This window comes from Salvelinus namaycush, unplaced genomic scaffold (assembly GCF_016432855.1).
Source record: "Salvelinus namaycush isolate Seneca unplaced genomic scaffold, SaNama_1.0 Scaffold35, whole genome shotgun sequence".
In the NCBI taxonomy this organism is placed as follows: Eukaryota; Metazoa; Chordata; class Actinopteri; order Salmoniformes; family Salmonidae; genus Salvelinus; species Salvelinus namaycush.
The window spans coordinates 550,302-566,966 of record NW_024060452.1 but is presented as its reverse complement, the minus strand read 5'-3'; the positions used below and the strand labels follow the sequence as shown (position 1 = coordinate 566,966).

At 41.2% G+C, this 16,665-nt stretch overlaps 1 protein-coding gene across 1 annotated transcript in view; it reads right to left on the bottom strand.

Moving 5' to 3' along the window:
* Positions 1 to 2,687, bottom strand: part of LOC120040414 (protein NEL-like) — a gene marked incomplete at its 3' end in the record, with an annotated part of 74,237 nt that extends 71,550 nt beyond the window's left edge. Inside the window, exons 1-2 of the mRNA XM_038985582.1 lie at positions 2,633 to 2,687; positions 2,145 to 2,273 (exon numbers count right to left, since the gene is read on the bottom strand). Coding sequence (XP_038841510.1) covers positions 2,145 to 2,273; positions 2,633 to 2,687 — 184 coding nt within the window. The remainder of the gene's footprint in view (positions 1 to 2,144; positions 2,274 to 2,632) is intronic.
* Positions 2,688 to 16,665: the final 13,978 nt, after the last annotated feature.

Genomic DNA, 16,665 nt, shown 5'->3' with positions numbered 1-16,665 from the left:
CGGTAGACGGTGTTATCTATTATGACGGTGTTATCTATTATGACGGTGTTATCTATTATGACGGTAGACGGTGTTATCTATTATGACGGTGTTATCTATTATGACGGTGTTATCTATTATGACGGGGTTATCTATTATGACGGTGTTATCTATTATGACGGTGTTATCTATTATGACGGGGTTATCTATTATGACGGGGTTATCTATTATGACGGTGTTATCTATTATGACGGTGTTATCTATTATGACGGTGTTATCTATTATGACGGTGTTATCTATTATGACGGTGTTATCTATTATGACGGGGTTATCTATTATGACGGGGTTATCTATTATGACGGTGTTATCTATTATGACGGTGTTATCTATTATGACGGTGTTATCTATTATGACGGTGTTATCTATTATGACGGTGTTATCTATTATGACGGTGTTATCTATTATGACGGTGTTATCTATTATGACGGTGTTATCTATTATGACGGTGTTATCTATTATGACGGCGTTATCTATTATGACGGGGTAATCTATTATGACGGGTTTATCTATTATGACGGGGTTATCTATTATGACGGGGTTATCTATTATGACGGTGTTATCTATTATGACGGCGTTATCTATTATGACGGTGTTATCTATTATGACGGTAGACGGTGTTATCTATTATGACGGTGTTATCTATTATGACGGGGTTATCTATTATGACGGTGTTATCTATTATGACGGTGTTATCGATTATGACGGTGTTATCTATTATGACGGTAGACGGTGTTATCTATTATGACGGTGTTATCTATTATGACGGGGTTATCTATTATGACGGTGTTATCTATTATGACGGTGTTATCTATTATGGCGGTGTTATCTATTATGATGGGGTTATCTATTATGGCGGTGTTATCTATTATGACGGTGTTATCTATTATGACGGTGTTATCTATTATGACGGCGTTATCTATTATGACGGGGTAATCTATTATGACGGGTTTATCTATTATGACGGTGTTATCTATTATGACGGCGTTATCTATTATGACGGTGTTATCTATTATGACGGTAGACGGTGTTATCTATTATGACGGTGTTATCTATTATGACGGGGTTATCTATTATGACGGTGTTATCTATTATGACGGTGTTATCGATTATGACGGTGTTATCTATTATGACGGTAGACGGTGTTATCTATTATGACGGTGTTATCTATTATGACGGGGTTATCTATTATGACGGTGTTATCTATTATGACGGTGTTATCTATTATGGCGGTGTTATCTATTATGATGGGGTTATCTATTATGGCGGTGTTATCTATTATGACGGTGTTATCTATTATGACGGGGTTATCTATTATGGCGATGTTATCTATTATGACGGTGTTATCTATTATGACGGTGTTATCTATTATGACGGGGTTATCTATTATGGCGGTGTTATCTATTATGACGGGGTTATCTATTATGACGGGGTTATCTATTATGATCGTGTTATCTATTATGACGGTGTTATCTATTATGACGGGGTTATCTATTATCGTCATACAGTAGGCCTAGGATAATGTTAATGCTTTATCACGCTTTGGGTGAAACGTCAAGACCAAACGTCCATCCTAGTAGTAGACCTACTGATTGTAACTCAATAAGCTACCTGCTTTTTAACATGTGTGTAGGCAATTTGAACTCAATGTCTTATGGCATAACAGAAGATTAGTCGCACGTGCAAACGTAAACAAGATCAAAGTACAATGTGAGAGTAATATGTTTAACCTTTATTTAACTAGGCAAGTCAGTTCAGAACAAATTCTTATTTTCAATGACGGCCTAGGAACAGTGGGTTAACTGCCTTGTTCAGGGGCAGAAAGATAGATTTTCACCTTGGGGATTTGATCTTGCAACCTTTCGGTTACTTGTCCAACGCTCTAACCACTAGGCTACCTGCCACTAACCACTAGGCTACCTGCTCTAACCACTAAGCTCCCTGCTCTAACCACTAGGCTACCTGCCTCTAACCACTAGGCTACCTGCCTCTAACCACTAGGCTACCTGCCTCTAACCACTAGGCTACCTGCCTCTAACCACTAGGCTACCTGCCTCCCTGTGGGAGAAATGCATAGATATGGGTCAAATACAGTTGTTGGGTCTTACCTTGGAAAAGAAAGGCTCTGCTCTCATTGTGGAACCCCTGAACTTGAAAAACTCCAGCGTGAGACTCTCCCAACTTCAGTTCATCGAATACGTTGATGTGGAGGGCAGGGTCGACCCCAAAGCCTAGAGCTGGACGAGAGAGACCGGAAAGATAGAAAGAGTCCGGCAGCGGCAGAGATAGCGTTAGTTCAGCACCATGAACAGCGACCGGCAGCCCGACACCTTGGTGTGGACACAGCGCAGCCGGCTATTGCTGCTTTATCATGATGTAATGCTGCGAAACTAAGCCTGCAAACCTCCATTCTGATAGGTTACAACTTCCTACACAGCCAAAATGGTAAAATGATTGTAAAACATGAAAATTAAGAATTGCATTCATTCAGTTATCAACTGATACCACGTCACAGTAACATACTAAAATCAAAACATGACAGCTATGGGAAATCAGTCAACATAATTGCGTAACAAAATGCAGACGTTTAGCTCACCTGGGAAGATGGCAAATATACTGTACAAAAAATAAAGTTTGAATAGTCCCATCATGAATGGAAAATAATCACAACAATTAGTCCATGCTTTTCTGTCCACTTTCAAAAATACTGGTGGTACTAAAATACCGCAGGCGATACGCGTCAGTCAGAAGAAAACCACATGCTCGCAAAATGACGCGTCATCTAATATTGACCGTCGGCGTTCTTAGAACTTTTAAGACCAATTAGAAATAATTGACGTCAAAATATTCCATTCAACATCCGTGATGATTCAGAAGAGAGCGCTGAAGACAGGTGCAGCAGCATCACTATACGGGCTGCTTGCTGGTGAGTGAGTGAGAGGAGGCTGGTATGTGGAGACTCATGGAAAGCGAAAGGATAGCGTCTGTGCTCTCTCCTGCCCCCTTTTGGTCTACGGTGGAACACAATCTAGGAGATGAGACTGATTACACTTCTGCCATCTGTCAGATTTCTCAACATCACCAAATGACCGTAGGAGAGTTGCATTTAACGTTTGATATTCAATGATAGTAATTTAATCAGCTAATATTTTCAGCTGTGCGTTTTTCCTGATCCTCTGGCATGCTTAGCCTGCTGCACATGGGTTTTTTCAGGGTGGCAAAACAATCTTTAGAAAATACAAAATGTTCCCTTCAATATTAAAATGCATTGAGAGCTACATTCCATGCACCACACCATCAGCCAGTAGAGAGAAGAACTCCCTGGGAATCTAAACTATTAACATCCCATTATCATTAACATCCTCTATGTCATTAACATCCCATTGTCATTAACATCCTCTATGTCATTAACATCCCATTGTCATTAACATCCTGTCCACTATTATCTGGTTAATTACTCTTAAAGAACAGATGCACACTCAGCAAGCCGGTCCGTATGAACTGTAGTTAAAAGGTTAAAAGTGCATGCTAGTCAGTAATCTATCAACTCATAACAATCAGAACCACAGCTAGCTACTTCACCTCTCTGTCTGGGCTCTCTGTCTGGTCTCTCTGTCTGGTCCCTCTGTCTGGTCCCTCTGTCTGGTCCCTCTGTCTGGTCCCTCTGTCTGGTCCCTCTGTCTGGTCCCTCTGTCTGGTCTCTCTGCCTGGTCTCTCTGCCTGGTCTCTCTGTCTGGTCTCTCTGTCTGGTCTCTCTGTCTGGTCTCTCTGTCTGGTCTCTCTGTCTGGTCTCTCTGTCTGGTCTCTCTGCCTGGTCATTCAGAAATTAAAAATAACCATCTTTGCACCTTGCCATTTTCACAATCCTTCAGTTGTCAAGTAAGGCATATCTCTTAGAAGCCCCCCCCCCCCCCCCCCCCCCGCATATATTCCAGAATTCCAGATTCCATATAACCAGAAGGCACATGTCTGGTACTTCTACATTAATCAATAAGATGGATATAATTACAGTTTATACCTAGAAGGAGGGAGGGATGCATTGCTGCAGTGTTGCCTGTAGCAACACACAAACACACACAAATACACACATATACACACACAGACACACACACACACACACACAAACTGAGCCACATGTCACACCAGGTGCCCTTGAGAATCTATTGAGGAGAGACAGGTTGCCATGGAACCTGGAGGCTCATTAGCATATGCATGAGGGTCAGATAATGGCACGGGGGGTCACACGGAACATTTGGCGTTCAGGGTCTCAACCTACAGTAGTCAGGGCTTGATGCACTATACAGTATAGAAACTCTATACAGCTCTGTAGTATGTAAACTCTATACAGCTCTGTAGTATGTTAAACTCTATACAGCTCTGTAGTATGTTAAACTCTATACAGCTCTGTAGTATGTAAACTCTACACAGCTCTGTACTATGTTAAACTCTATACAGCTCTGTAGTAAACTCTATACAGCTCTGTAGTATGTTATACTCTATACAGCTCTGTACTATGTTAAACTCTATACAGCTCTGTAGTATGTTAAACTCTATACAGCTCTGTAGTATGTTAAACTCTATACAGCTCTGTAGTATGTTAAACTCTATACAGCTCTGTACTATGTTAAACTCTATACAGCTCTGTAGTATGTAAACTCTACACAGCTCTGTAGTATGTTATACTCTATACAGCTCTGTAGTATGTTAAACTCTATACAGCTCTGTAGTATGTTAAACTCTATACAGCTCTGTAGTATGTTAAACTCTATACAGCTCTGTAGTATGTTAAACTCTATACAGCTCTGTAGTATGTTAAACTCTATACAGCTCTGTAGTATGTTGAACTCTATACAGCTCTGTAGTATGTTATACTCCATACAGCTCTGTAGTATGTTAAACTCTATACAGCTCTGTAGTATGTTAAACTCTATACAGCTCTGTAGTATGTTAAACTCTATACAGCTCTGTAGTATGTTGAACTCTATACAGCTCTGTAGTATGTTATACTCCATACAGCTCTGTAGTATGTTATACTCTATACAGCTCTGTAGTATGTTATACTCCATACAGCTCTGTAGTATGTTAAACTCTATACAGCTCTGTAGTATGTTAAACTCTACACAGCTCTGTAGTATGTTAAACTCTATACAGCTCTGTACTATGTTAAACTCTACACAGCTCTGTAGTATGTTATACTCTATACAGCTCTGTAGTATGTTAAACTCTACACAGCTCTGTAGTATGTTGAACTCTATACAGCTCTGTAGTATGTTATACTCTATACAGCTCTGTAGTATGTTGAACTCTATACAGCTCTGTAGTATGTTGAACTCTATACAGCTCTGTAGTATGTTGAACTCTATACAGCTCTGTAGTATGTTATACTCTATACAGCTCTGTAGTATGTTGAACTCTATACAGCTCTGTAGTATGTTAAACTCTATACAGCTCTGTAGTATGTTGAACTCTATACAGCTCTGTAGTATGTTATACTCTATACAGCTCTGTAGTATGTTAAACTCTATACAGCTCTGTAGTATGTTGAACTCTATACAGCTCTGTACTATGTTATACTTTATACAGCTCTGTAGTATGTTAAACTCTATACAGCTCTGTAGTATGATGAACTCTATACAGCTCTGTACTATGTTAAACTCTATACAGCTCTGTAGTATGTTAAACTCTATACAGCTCTGTAGTATGTTGAACTCTATACAGCTCTGTAGTATGTTGTACTCTATACAGCTCTGTACTATGTTAAACTCCATACAGCTCTGTACTATGTTAAACTCTATACAGCTCTGTAGTATGTTGAACTCTATACAGCTCTGTAGTATGTTAAACTCTATACAGCTCTGTAGTATGTTAAACTCTATACAGCTCTGTACTATGTTGAACTCTATACAGCTCTGTAGTATGTTAAACTCTATACAGCTCTGTAGTATGTTAAACTCTATACAGCTCTGTAGTATGTTAAACTCTATACAGCTCTGTAGTATGTTAAACTCTATACAGCTCTGTAGTATGTTATACTCCATACAGCTCTGTAGTATGTTAAACTCTATACAGCTCTGTAGTATGTTAAACTCTATACAGCTCTGTACTATGTTAAACTCTATACAGCTCTGTAGTATGTAAACTCTACACAGCTCTGTAGTATGTTAAACTCTACACAGCTCTGTAGTATGTTATACTCTATACAGCTCTGTAGTATGTTAAACTCTATACAGCTCTGTAGTATGTAAACTCTATACAGCTCTGTAGTATGTTAAACTCTATACAGCTCTGTAGTATGTTAAACTCTATACAGCTCTGTAGTATGTTAATGGAAACAATATAGAATACAAGACAGTTTATACAAGAAAGGACTGACATAATATGCATATGTATGTTAATATCAGACTTATAGGTCTACAGGTTTACATGTAGGAGTGTTGTTCTCTACATCTCTATATTATGGTAATGCCAGAGTTTGGAGGTCTAACTAGCTACAGTATAGAGTGCTGTTCTATACATCTCTATATCATGGTAATGTCAGAGTTTGGAGGTCTAACTAGCTACAGTATAGAGTGCTGTTCTATACATCTCTATATCATGGTAATGTCAGAGTTTGGAGGTTGTCACGATTGTCAAAGGGAGAGAGAGAGGACCAAGGCGCAGCGCGTGAAAAATACATCTTCTCTTTATTATAAGAAGGAAAAACAAAACAAAACAACAAACAGACGACCGTGAAGCTATAAATACAGATAGTGCTGACACAAACACTACACATAGACAATTTCCCACAAAACAGCTAAAGCCTATGGTTGCCTTAAATATGGCTCCCAATCAGAGACAACAATAACCAGCTGTCTCTAATTGAGACCCAATTCAGGCAACCATAGACTTTCCTAGACACCTACACTGAACACTAAACCATCTACTCTACTAAACCCCCTAAACCATACAACACCCTAGACAATACAAAAACCACACAAACTTCCCCATGTCACACCCTGACCTAACTAAAATAATAATGAAAACAAAGATAACTAAGGCCAGGGTGTGACAGAGGTCTAGCTAGCTACAGTATAGAGTGCTGTTCTATACATCTCTATATCATGGTAATGTCAGAGTTTGGAGGTCTAACTAGCTACAGTATAGAGTGCTGTTCTATACATCTCTATATTATGGTAATGCCAGAGTTTGGAGGTCTAACTAGCTACAGTATAGAGTGCTGTTCTATACATCTCTATATCATGGTAATGTCAGAGTTTGGAGGTCTAACTAGCTACAGTATAGAGTGCTGTTCTATACATCTCTATATCATGGTAATGTCAGAGTTTGGAGGTCTAACTAGCTACAGTATAGAGTGTTCTCTACATCTCTATATCATGGTAATGTCAGAGTTTGGAGGTCTAACTAGCTACAGTATAGAGTGCTGTTCTATACATCTCTATATTATGGTAATGCCAGAGTTTGGAGGTCTAGCTAGCTACAGTATAGAGTGCTGTTCTATACATCTCTATATCATGGTAATGCCAGAGTTTGGAGGTCTAGCTAGCTACAGTATAGAGTGCTGTTCTATACATCTCTATATCATGGTAATGCCAGAGTTTGGAGGTCTAGCTAGCTACAGTATAGAGTGCTGTTCTATACATCTCTATATCATGGTAATGCCAGAGTTTGGAGGTCTAGCTAGCTACAGTATAGAGTGTTCTCTACATCTCTATATCATGGTAATGTCAGAGTTTGGAGGTCTAGCTAGCTACAGTATAGAGTGCTGTTCTATACATCTCTATATCATGGTAATGTCAGAGTTTGGAGGTCTAGCTAGCTACAGTATAGAGTGCTGTTCTATACATCTCTATATCATGGTAATGTCAGAGTTTGGAGGTCTAACTAGCTACAGTATAGAGTGCTGTTCTATACATCTCTATATCATGGTAATGCCAGAGTTTGGAGGTCTAGCTAGCTACAGTATAGAGTGCTGTTCTATACATCTCTATATCATGGTAATGCCAGAGTTTGGAGGTCTAGCTAGCTACAGTATAGAGTGCTGTTCTATACATCTCTATATCATGGTAATGCCAGAGTTTGGAGGTCTAGCTAGCTACAGTATAGAGTGCTGTTCTATACATCTCTATATCATGTAAATGCCAGAGTTTGGAGGTCTAGCTAGCTACAGTATAGAGTGTTCTCTACATCTCTATATCATGGTAATGTCAGAGTTTGGAGGTCTAACTAGCTACAGTATAGAGTGCTGTTCTATACATCTCTATATCATGGTAATGCCAGAGTTTGGAGGTCTAGCTAGCTACAGTATAGAGTGTTCTCTACATCTCTATATCATGGTAATGTCAGAGTTTGGAGGTCTAACTAGCTACAGTATAGAGTGCTGTTCTATACATCTCTATATTATGGTAATGCCAGAGTTTGGAGGTCTAACTAGCTACAGTATAGAGTGCTGTTCTATACATCTCTATATCATGGTAATGTCAGAGTTTGGAGGTCTAACTAGCTACAGTATAGAGTGTTCTCTACATCTCTATATCATGGTAATGCCAGAGTTTGGAGGTCTAGCTAGCTACAGTATAGAGTGTTCTCTACATCTCTATATCATGGTAATGTCAGAGTTTGGAGGTCTAACTAGCTACAGTATAGAGTGCTGTTCTATACATCTCTATATCATGGTAATGCCAGAGTTTGGAGGTCTAACTAGCTACAGTATAGAGTGTTCTCTACATCTCTATATTATGGTAATGCCAGAGTTTGGAGGTCTAGCCAGTTACAGTATAGAGTGCTGTTCTATACATCTCTATATCATGGTGATGCCAGTGTTTCATCTGTGTGAATGCAGTGTTGTGTTGCCAGTTGAAGAGCTAAATGAATGACCCCCTGTAGTTAATGGAACCCAGTTCTTTCAGTTGACATTACAGCAGCCTCTGTTACCTGCTGATGGGTATTCACACTGCAACACAGGCACATTGAATTATACACACACACACACACACACACACACACACACACACACACACACACACACACACACACACACACACACACACACACACACACACACACACACACACACACACACACACACACACAGTATCTGTACTTCACTTTACCATTTATAATTTACAACTTTTACTTTTACTTCACTACGTTCCTAAAGAAAATAATGTACTTTTTACACCATACATTTTCCCTGACCCACAAGTACTCGTAACAATTTTTATGCTTAACAGGACAGGAAAATGGACCATTCTGTCACGTGTGCTCCCTCTCCGGGCCTCTAGGTCACCAGGCTGCTCGTTATGGTGCACACCTGTCACCATCGTTACGCGTATTTGCACGTCGTCAGACTCACCTGGACTCCATCACCTCCTTGATAACCTGCCCTATATATGTCACTCCCTTTGGTTCCTTCCCTATATATGTCCCTCCCTTTGGTTCCTTCCCTATATATGTCCCTCCCTTTGGTTCCTTCCCTATATATGTCCCTCCCTTTGGTTCCTTCCCTATATATGTCCCTCCCTTTGGTTCCTTCCCTATATATGTCACTGCTTTTGGTTCCTTCCCTATATATGTCACTCCCTTTGGTTCCTTCCCTATATATGTCCCTCCCTTTGGTTCCTTCCCCAGGCGTCATTGTTTCGGTTTCAGTTGCCTGTCTGTGCGTTGTTCGTGTTTCTTGTTTTGTATTATGTTGTGTTTATTGATTAAATCATTCCCTGAACTTGCTTCCCGACTCTCAGCGCACATCGTTACAAGTTCACGCACTTATCAAGAGAACATCCCTGGTCATCCCTACTACCTCTGATCTAGCGGACTCACTAAACACATGCTTCGTTTGTAAATGATGTCTGAGTGTTGGAGTGAGTCCCTGGCTATCTGTAATGATGTCTGAGTGTTGGAGTGAGTCCCTGGCTATCTGTAAATGATGTCTGAGTGTTGGAGTGTGTCCCTGGCTATCTGTAAATGATGTCTGAGTGTTGGAGTGTGTCCCTGGCTATCTGTAAATGATGTCTGAGTGTTGGAGTGTGTCCCTGGCTATCTGTAAATGATGTCTGAGTGTTGGAGTGAGTCCCTGGCTATCTGTAAATGATGTCTGAGGGTTGGAGTGAGTCCCTGGCTATCTGTAAATGATGTCTGAGTGTTGGAGTGAGTCCCTGGCTATCTGTAAATGATGTCTGAGTGTTGGAGTGAGTCCCTGGCTATCTGTAAATGATGTCTGAGTGTTGGAGTGTGTCCCTGGCTATCTGTAAATGATGTCTGAGGGTTGGAGTGAGTCCCTGGCTATCTGTAAATGATGTCTGAGGGTTGGAGTGTGTCCCTGGCTATCTGTAAATGATGTCTGAGGGTTGGAGTGTGTCCCTGGCTATCTGTAAATGATGTCTGAGGGTTGGAGCCCCTGGCTATCTGTAAATGATGTCTGAGGGTTGGAGTGAGTCCCTGGCTATCTGTAAATGATGTCTGAGGGTTGGAGTGAGTCCCTGGCTATCTGTAAATGATGTCTGAGGGTTGGAGTGAGTCCCTGGCTATCTGTAAATGATGTCTGAGGGTTGGAGTGTGCCCCTGGCTATCCATAAATAAAAAACAAGAAAATGGTGCTGTCTGGTTTGCTTAATATAAAGAATTTGAAATGATTCATAGTTTGACTTTTACTTTTGATACTTAAGGATATTTTAACAATTACATTTACTTTGATACTTAAGGATATTTTAACAATTACATTTACTTTGATACTTAAGGATATTTAAAACCAAATATTTTAATTTTACTGGGTGACTTTTATAGTCATTTTCTTTCAAGGGATATTTACTTTTACTCAAGTATGACAATTGGGTACTTTTTCCACCACTGCGCGCACAGACACACAGAGACACACACACGTATTCTGCCAGGGGACACACTCCCAATCAGCTCATGTGAACCTGGTGCTGTGGCCCCCTGGAGGAAGACTAATGAGAAGGATAGAACAGGGTTCAACCTAACATCTCTCTCAATACCTTGATCACACACATACCTCCTCAGGCCAGAGGGAAGATGAGAGTGTGTGTGTGTGTGTGTGTGTGTGTGTGTGTGTGTGTGTGTGTGTGTGTGTGTGTGTGTGTGTGTGTTGCCCTGTGGACACTAATGCTAGGAACTGAAATACTGAGAGATGTGAGCTCACAAAGACACAGCGGTTGGAACCAAAAATCTCAAGTTTGGACTCATCAGACCAAAGGACATTTCCACGGGTCTAATGTTCATTGTTCGTGTTTCTTGGCCCAAGCAATGCTCTTCTTATTATTGGTGTCCTTTAGTAGTGGTTTCTTGCAGCAATTTGACCATGAAGGTTCTGATTCACACAATCTCCTCTGAACAGTTGATGTTGAGATGTGTCTGTTACTTGAACTCTGTGAAGCATTTATTTGGGCTGCAATTTCTGAGGCAGGTAACTCTAATGAACTTATTCTCCACATCAGAGGTAACTCTGGGTCTTCCTTTCCTGTGGCCAGTTTCATCATAGCGCTTGATGGTTTTTGCGACGGCAGTTAAAGAAACATTCCAATTTCTTGAAATGTTTGTTATTGACTGACCTTCATGTCTTAAAGTAATGATGGACTGTCGTTTCTCTTTGTTTATTTGAGCTGTTCTTTACATAATATGGACTTGGTCTTTTACCAAATAGGGCTATCTTCTGTATACCATCCTTGCCTTGTCACAACACAACCGATTGGCTCAAACGCATTAAGAAGGAATGAAATTCCACAAATTAACATTTAACAAGGCACACCTGTTAATTGAAATGCATTCCAGGTGACTACCTCATGAAACTGGTTGAGAGAATGCCAAGAGTGTGCAAAGCTGTCATCAAGGCAAAGGGTGGCTACTTTGAAGAATCTCAAATATGAAATATATTTAGATTAATTTAACCCTTTTTTGGTTACTACATGATTCCATAATTGTTATTTCATAGTTTTGATGTCTTCAGTATTATTCTACAATGTAGAAAATAGTTTTTAAAAAATAAAGAAAAACCCTTGAATGAGTAGGTGTGTCCAAGCCTTTGATTGGTACTGTATGTATCTGTGTGTTTGTGTGCATGTCAGGCAGTTTGATGAGTTCATGGTGCATGTCCAATTCATAATGCATATTCTGTGCCTCAGAACACATTCCATCTCAGCAGGCAGACTAGGCAGGTTTTATATTCTATCATATCATATGAGACACATTGAATAAAACAATGTTGAAAGATTTCAAGGGTCTGGAAGAACAGCCTCTGATCGTGTTGGAACAGCCCTGATCGTGTTCAGGTCATGACTCTCAGCTTCTCTGCTTCTATTAGCAATAAAAACAATAACAGCTGGGAGACTGTTTGTTTTTCCAAACCACAACACAAAGGAAGAGAGAAACCCATAGCTGGTTTCTCCTCTCCTCCGCTTCTAGGTTTCTATGCTTCCACCACACGCACGCACGCACGCACGCACACACACACACACACACACACACACACACACACACACACACACACACACACACACACACACACACACACACACACACACACACACACCTCTGGGACAGACAATATATTATTAATCCAGCATGTAGTATGGATCCTGGTCTTCTATCTATCTAATTATAGCAGTGCCACAAGTCATTCTTTATTTAAAGGGGCTTAAGCTTAAATTAAATTGTTCAAACAAAACACACAGCGGACATGGATGGTTGCCTACATGGTTCATAAAGAATACTAGCAGTGGGGGAAAAGAACATCCTGGATCCCAGCCCTAGGCACAGGCAATAAGAACAGTGATCTTGTCAGTCCCAAATGAAACCATATTCCCTTTATGGGCCCATTTGGGCTCTGGTCAAAAGTAGTGCACTATATAGGGAACAGGGTGCCATTTGGTAGACATTCTCAGTTAGACAGATGGTACAACACATAGCCATCCACTTGGGACAACCAGGCTCAATACAGTCCCTCACAACCCAACCCAGTCCTGTCATAGCACGATATAGATATTAAAGCTCTGGGGCTCCCCCTGGACTGGTTGCTACGACGAACAGGACGAGAAGACAGAGAAAGAGGGAGGAGAGAGAGAAAGAGTCAGTGAGAGAGAGTCTGTGATGGATAACTAGGTCCCCCGTTTGCTTCTCTCTCTCTCTGAGAAGGATGAGGCAGCAACCAGACTAACTGACAGCCTGTGGTTTTGCTCCCATTGATACTGTCTGATGTAGAGGAGACTTCTAGGACACATTGTGAGTGCTGCAGTTGTTAGCCTGATGACCAACTCCCAGGTGTAAAATCACACATGACATATGGTAAATGAAGCTGTGGAATGAGGTTGACAGAATTACACTAGTGCAGTGGCGTAGCCAGAAATGTGTTGACGGGTGGGTCTGCAGAAATGTGGGTGCCCCTCCCCCAAATGAGGTAAAGCAGCTAACTCCCTGCAAGTTTACACATTGTGCCATGAGGTAAAGAGGACACTTCTACACACTCTGCTATGATGCTTAGAGAAAATGTTGCTGTTTTAAAGCTAATTTCCTGCAAGTTTACACATTGTGCCATGGGGTAAAGAGGACACTTCTACACACTCTGCTATGATGCTTAGAGAAAATGTTGCTGTTTTAAAGCTAATTTCCTGCAATTCTACACATTTCTCCATGGGGCAGAGAGGAAAATGTGCCGTTTTAGAGCTGATTAAAGCTAGGTGTGTTGACTGTGATACAGGCACTGGATTATCAGCTGTCTTGTTTGCTAAATGAACAACTGAAATAGAAGTAGGCAGTGGCATGCTGCATATATACAGCGATAGAAGCACAGCGACATATGCCTCAGTGACGGCATATTGGTGGCATATTGGGATTGTGGCTTTCAGTTGTTTTCAGTTGTTTTGTGCAACCCATCCTGTAAGAGTGTATGTTTTTCCAGGTCATCTGTCCTGTTATATTTAATCAAATCTGACTAACCCAGTGCAGAGCTTACATTGCATGTTTAGATTTTTTTATTTTTTTTAAATATATCCCGTTTTGAACATAATTGGATTTTTTTTTTTTGCTCAATCTGAGTGGGTGAGCCCACCTAGGCCCACCTAGGCCCACCTAGGCCCCCCCTAGGCCCACCCTAGGCCCACCCTATCATACACCTCTGCACTAGAGAGAATACAACCCTCCAGGGGTTGACCGAGTGAATGTATAACTTGTGTGTTATTTTTGTTATCATGTACAGCATGATAACTCCAACCCGTGTTCCTGGAGAGCTACCCTCCTGTAGGTTTTTGCTCCAACCCGTGTTCCTGGAGAGCTACCCTCCTGTAGGTTTTTGCTCCAACCCGTGTTCCTGGAGAGCTACCCTCCTGTAGGTTTTTGCTCCAACCCGTGTTCCTGGAGAGCTACCCTCCTGTAGGTTTTTGCTCCAACCCGTGTTCCTGGAGAGCTACCCTCCTGTAGGTTTTTGCTCCATACCTAATCTAGCGCACTTGATAAGAATTAATCATTATCTGGTTGATAAGATGAATCAGGTTAGTTACAATTGGGGTTGGAGTGAAAACCTACAGGAGGTTAGCTCTCCAGGAACAGGGTTGGAGAGCCCAGATGTATAGTGTGTGTGTGTGCGCGCACACGTGTGTGTGTGTGTGTGTGTGTGTGTGTGTGTGTGTGTGTGTGTGTGTGTGTGTGTGTGTGTGTGTGTGTGTGTGTGTGTGTGTGTGTGTGTGCGTGCGTGCGTGCGTGCGTGCGTGCGTGCGTGCGTGCGTGCGTGCGTGCGTGCGTGCATAAAGTCAGAGTTCGTTTAACACACCATTTGTACACACTATCACGTTGTTGTGAATATATACACTGAACAAAAATATAAACGCAACATGTAAAGTGTTGGTCCCATGATTCATGAGCTGAAATTAAAAATCCCATACATTTTCCATATGCATAAAAAGCATAAATGCATATATGCATACATTTCTTTCCAATTTTGTGCACAAATTTGTTTTCATCCTCATTAGTAAGCATTTATCTTTTGCCAATATAATCCATCAACCAACAGCATGTTCATTACACAGGTGCACCTTGTGCTGGGGACAATAAAAGGTCACTTTAAAATGTGCAGTTTTGTTACACAACACAATCCCGCAGATGTCTCAAGTTTTGAGGGAGTATGTAATTAGCATGCTGACTGCAAGAATGTCCACCAGAGCTGTTGCCAAAGAATCGAATGTTCATTTCTCTACCATAAGCTGCATCCAACATCATTTTAGAGAATTTGGCAGTACATCCAACCAGCCTCACAACCGCAGACGGCTTGTAACCATGATAGCCCAGGACCTCCACATCCGGCTTCTTCACCTGAGAGAGGCTGAGGAGGGTGATGATGAGTATTTCTGTATATAATAAATCCCTTTTGTGAGGAAAAACTCATTCTGATTGGCTGGTCCTGGCTCCCCAGTGGGTGGGCCTGGCTGCCAAGTGGGTGGTCCTATGCCCTCCCAGGCCCACCCATGGCTGCAACCCTGCCCAGTCATGTGACATCCATAGATTAGGGCCTAATGAATTTATTTCAATTGACTGATTTCCTTATATGAACTGTAACTCAGTAAAATCTTTGAAATTGTTGCATGTTGCGTTTATATTTATGTTCAGTAAATTAATTCACAGGGTAAATGATCTGTGATTTAGCAGGCAGACAGAGTGAGTTAGTGTTGTACCTCTTATCTGAAGAGCCTGCTGTGTCTGCCAAACACACTAATTGCGTCCCAAATGGCAGCATATTCGCTACATAGTGCACTAGTTTTGACCAGTTGTGCACTATGCAGGACATAGGGTGACATTTGGGACAGAGCCACTATCAAGCAGAGTCATTACTTAGGGTAATTGCTTTGTAGCACGGCTAATCCAAACACACGTTTTAGAGAGGGATCATGTGTTTCAATCAGGTAATGCAACAGAAATACAAGACTTTAGCAGCGTGTACCACAAGACTGAAACAGGATTAACACACACACGCATGCACACATACGCACACACACACCCAAGCACGCGCACACGCACGCGCACACATGCATGCACACGTGCACACAAATACACCCACACCTCAGTTAGATAGGCCATCAGGTACTTTAACTCACGGCAGGTAGTGTGACTCAGTGATTTATCAGGCATCCGTTGGATATGAAATGGTAGTGTGACTCAGTGATTTATCAGGCATCCGTTGGATATGAAATGGTAGTGTGACTCAGTGATTTATCAGGCATCCGTTGGATATGAAATGGTAGTGTGACTCAGTGATTTGTCAGGGATCTGTTGGATATGAAATGGTAGTGTGACTCAGTGATTTGTCAGGGATCTGTTGGATATGAAATGGTAGTGTGACTCAGTGATTTGTCAGGGATCTGTTGGATATGAAATGGTAGTGTGACTCAGTGATTTGTCAGGGATCCGTTGGATATGAAATGGTAGTGTGACTCAGTGATTTGTCAGGGATCCGATGGATATGAAATGGTAGTGTGACTCAGTGATTTGTCAGGGATCTGTTGGATATGAAATGGTAGTATGACTCAGTGATTTGTCAGGGATCTGTTGGATATGAAATGGTAGTGTGACTCAGTGATTTGTCAGGGATCCGTTGGATATGAAATGGTAGTGTGACTCAGTGATTTGTCA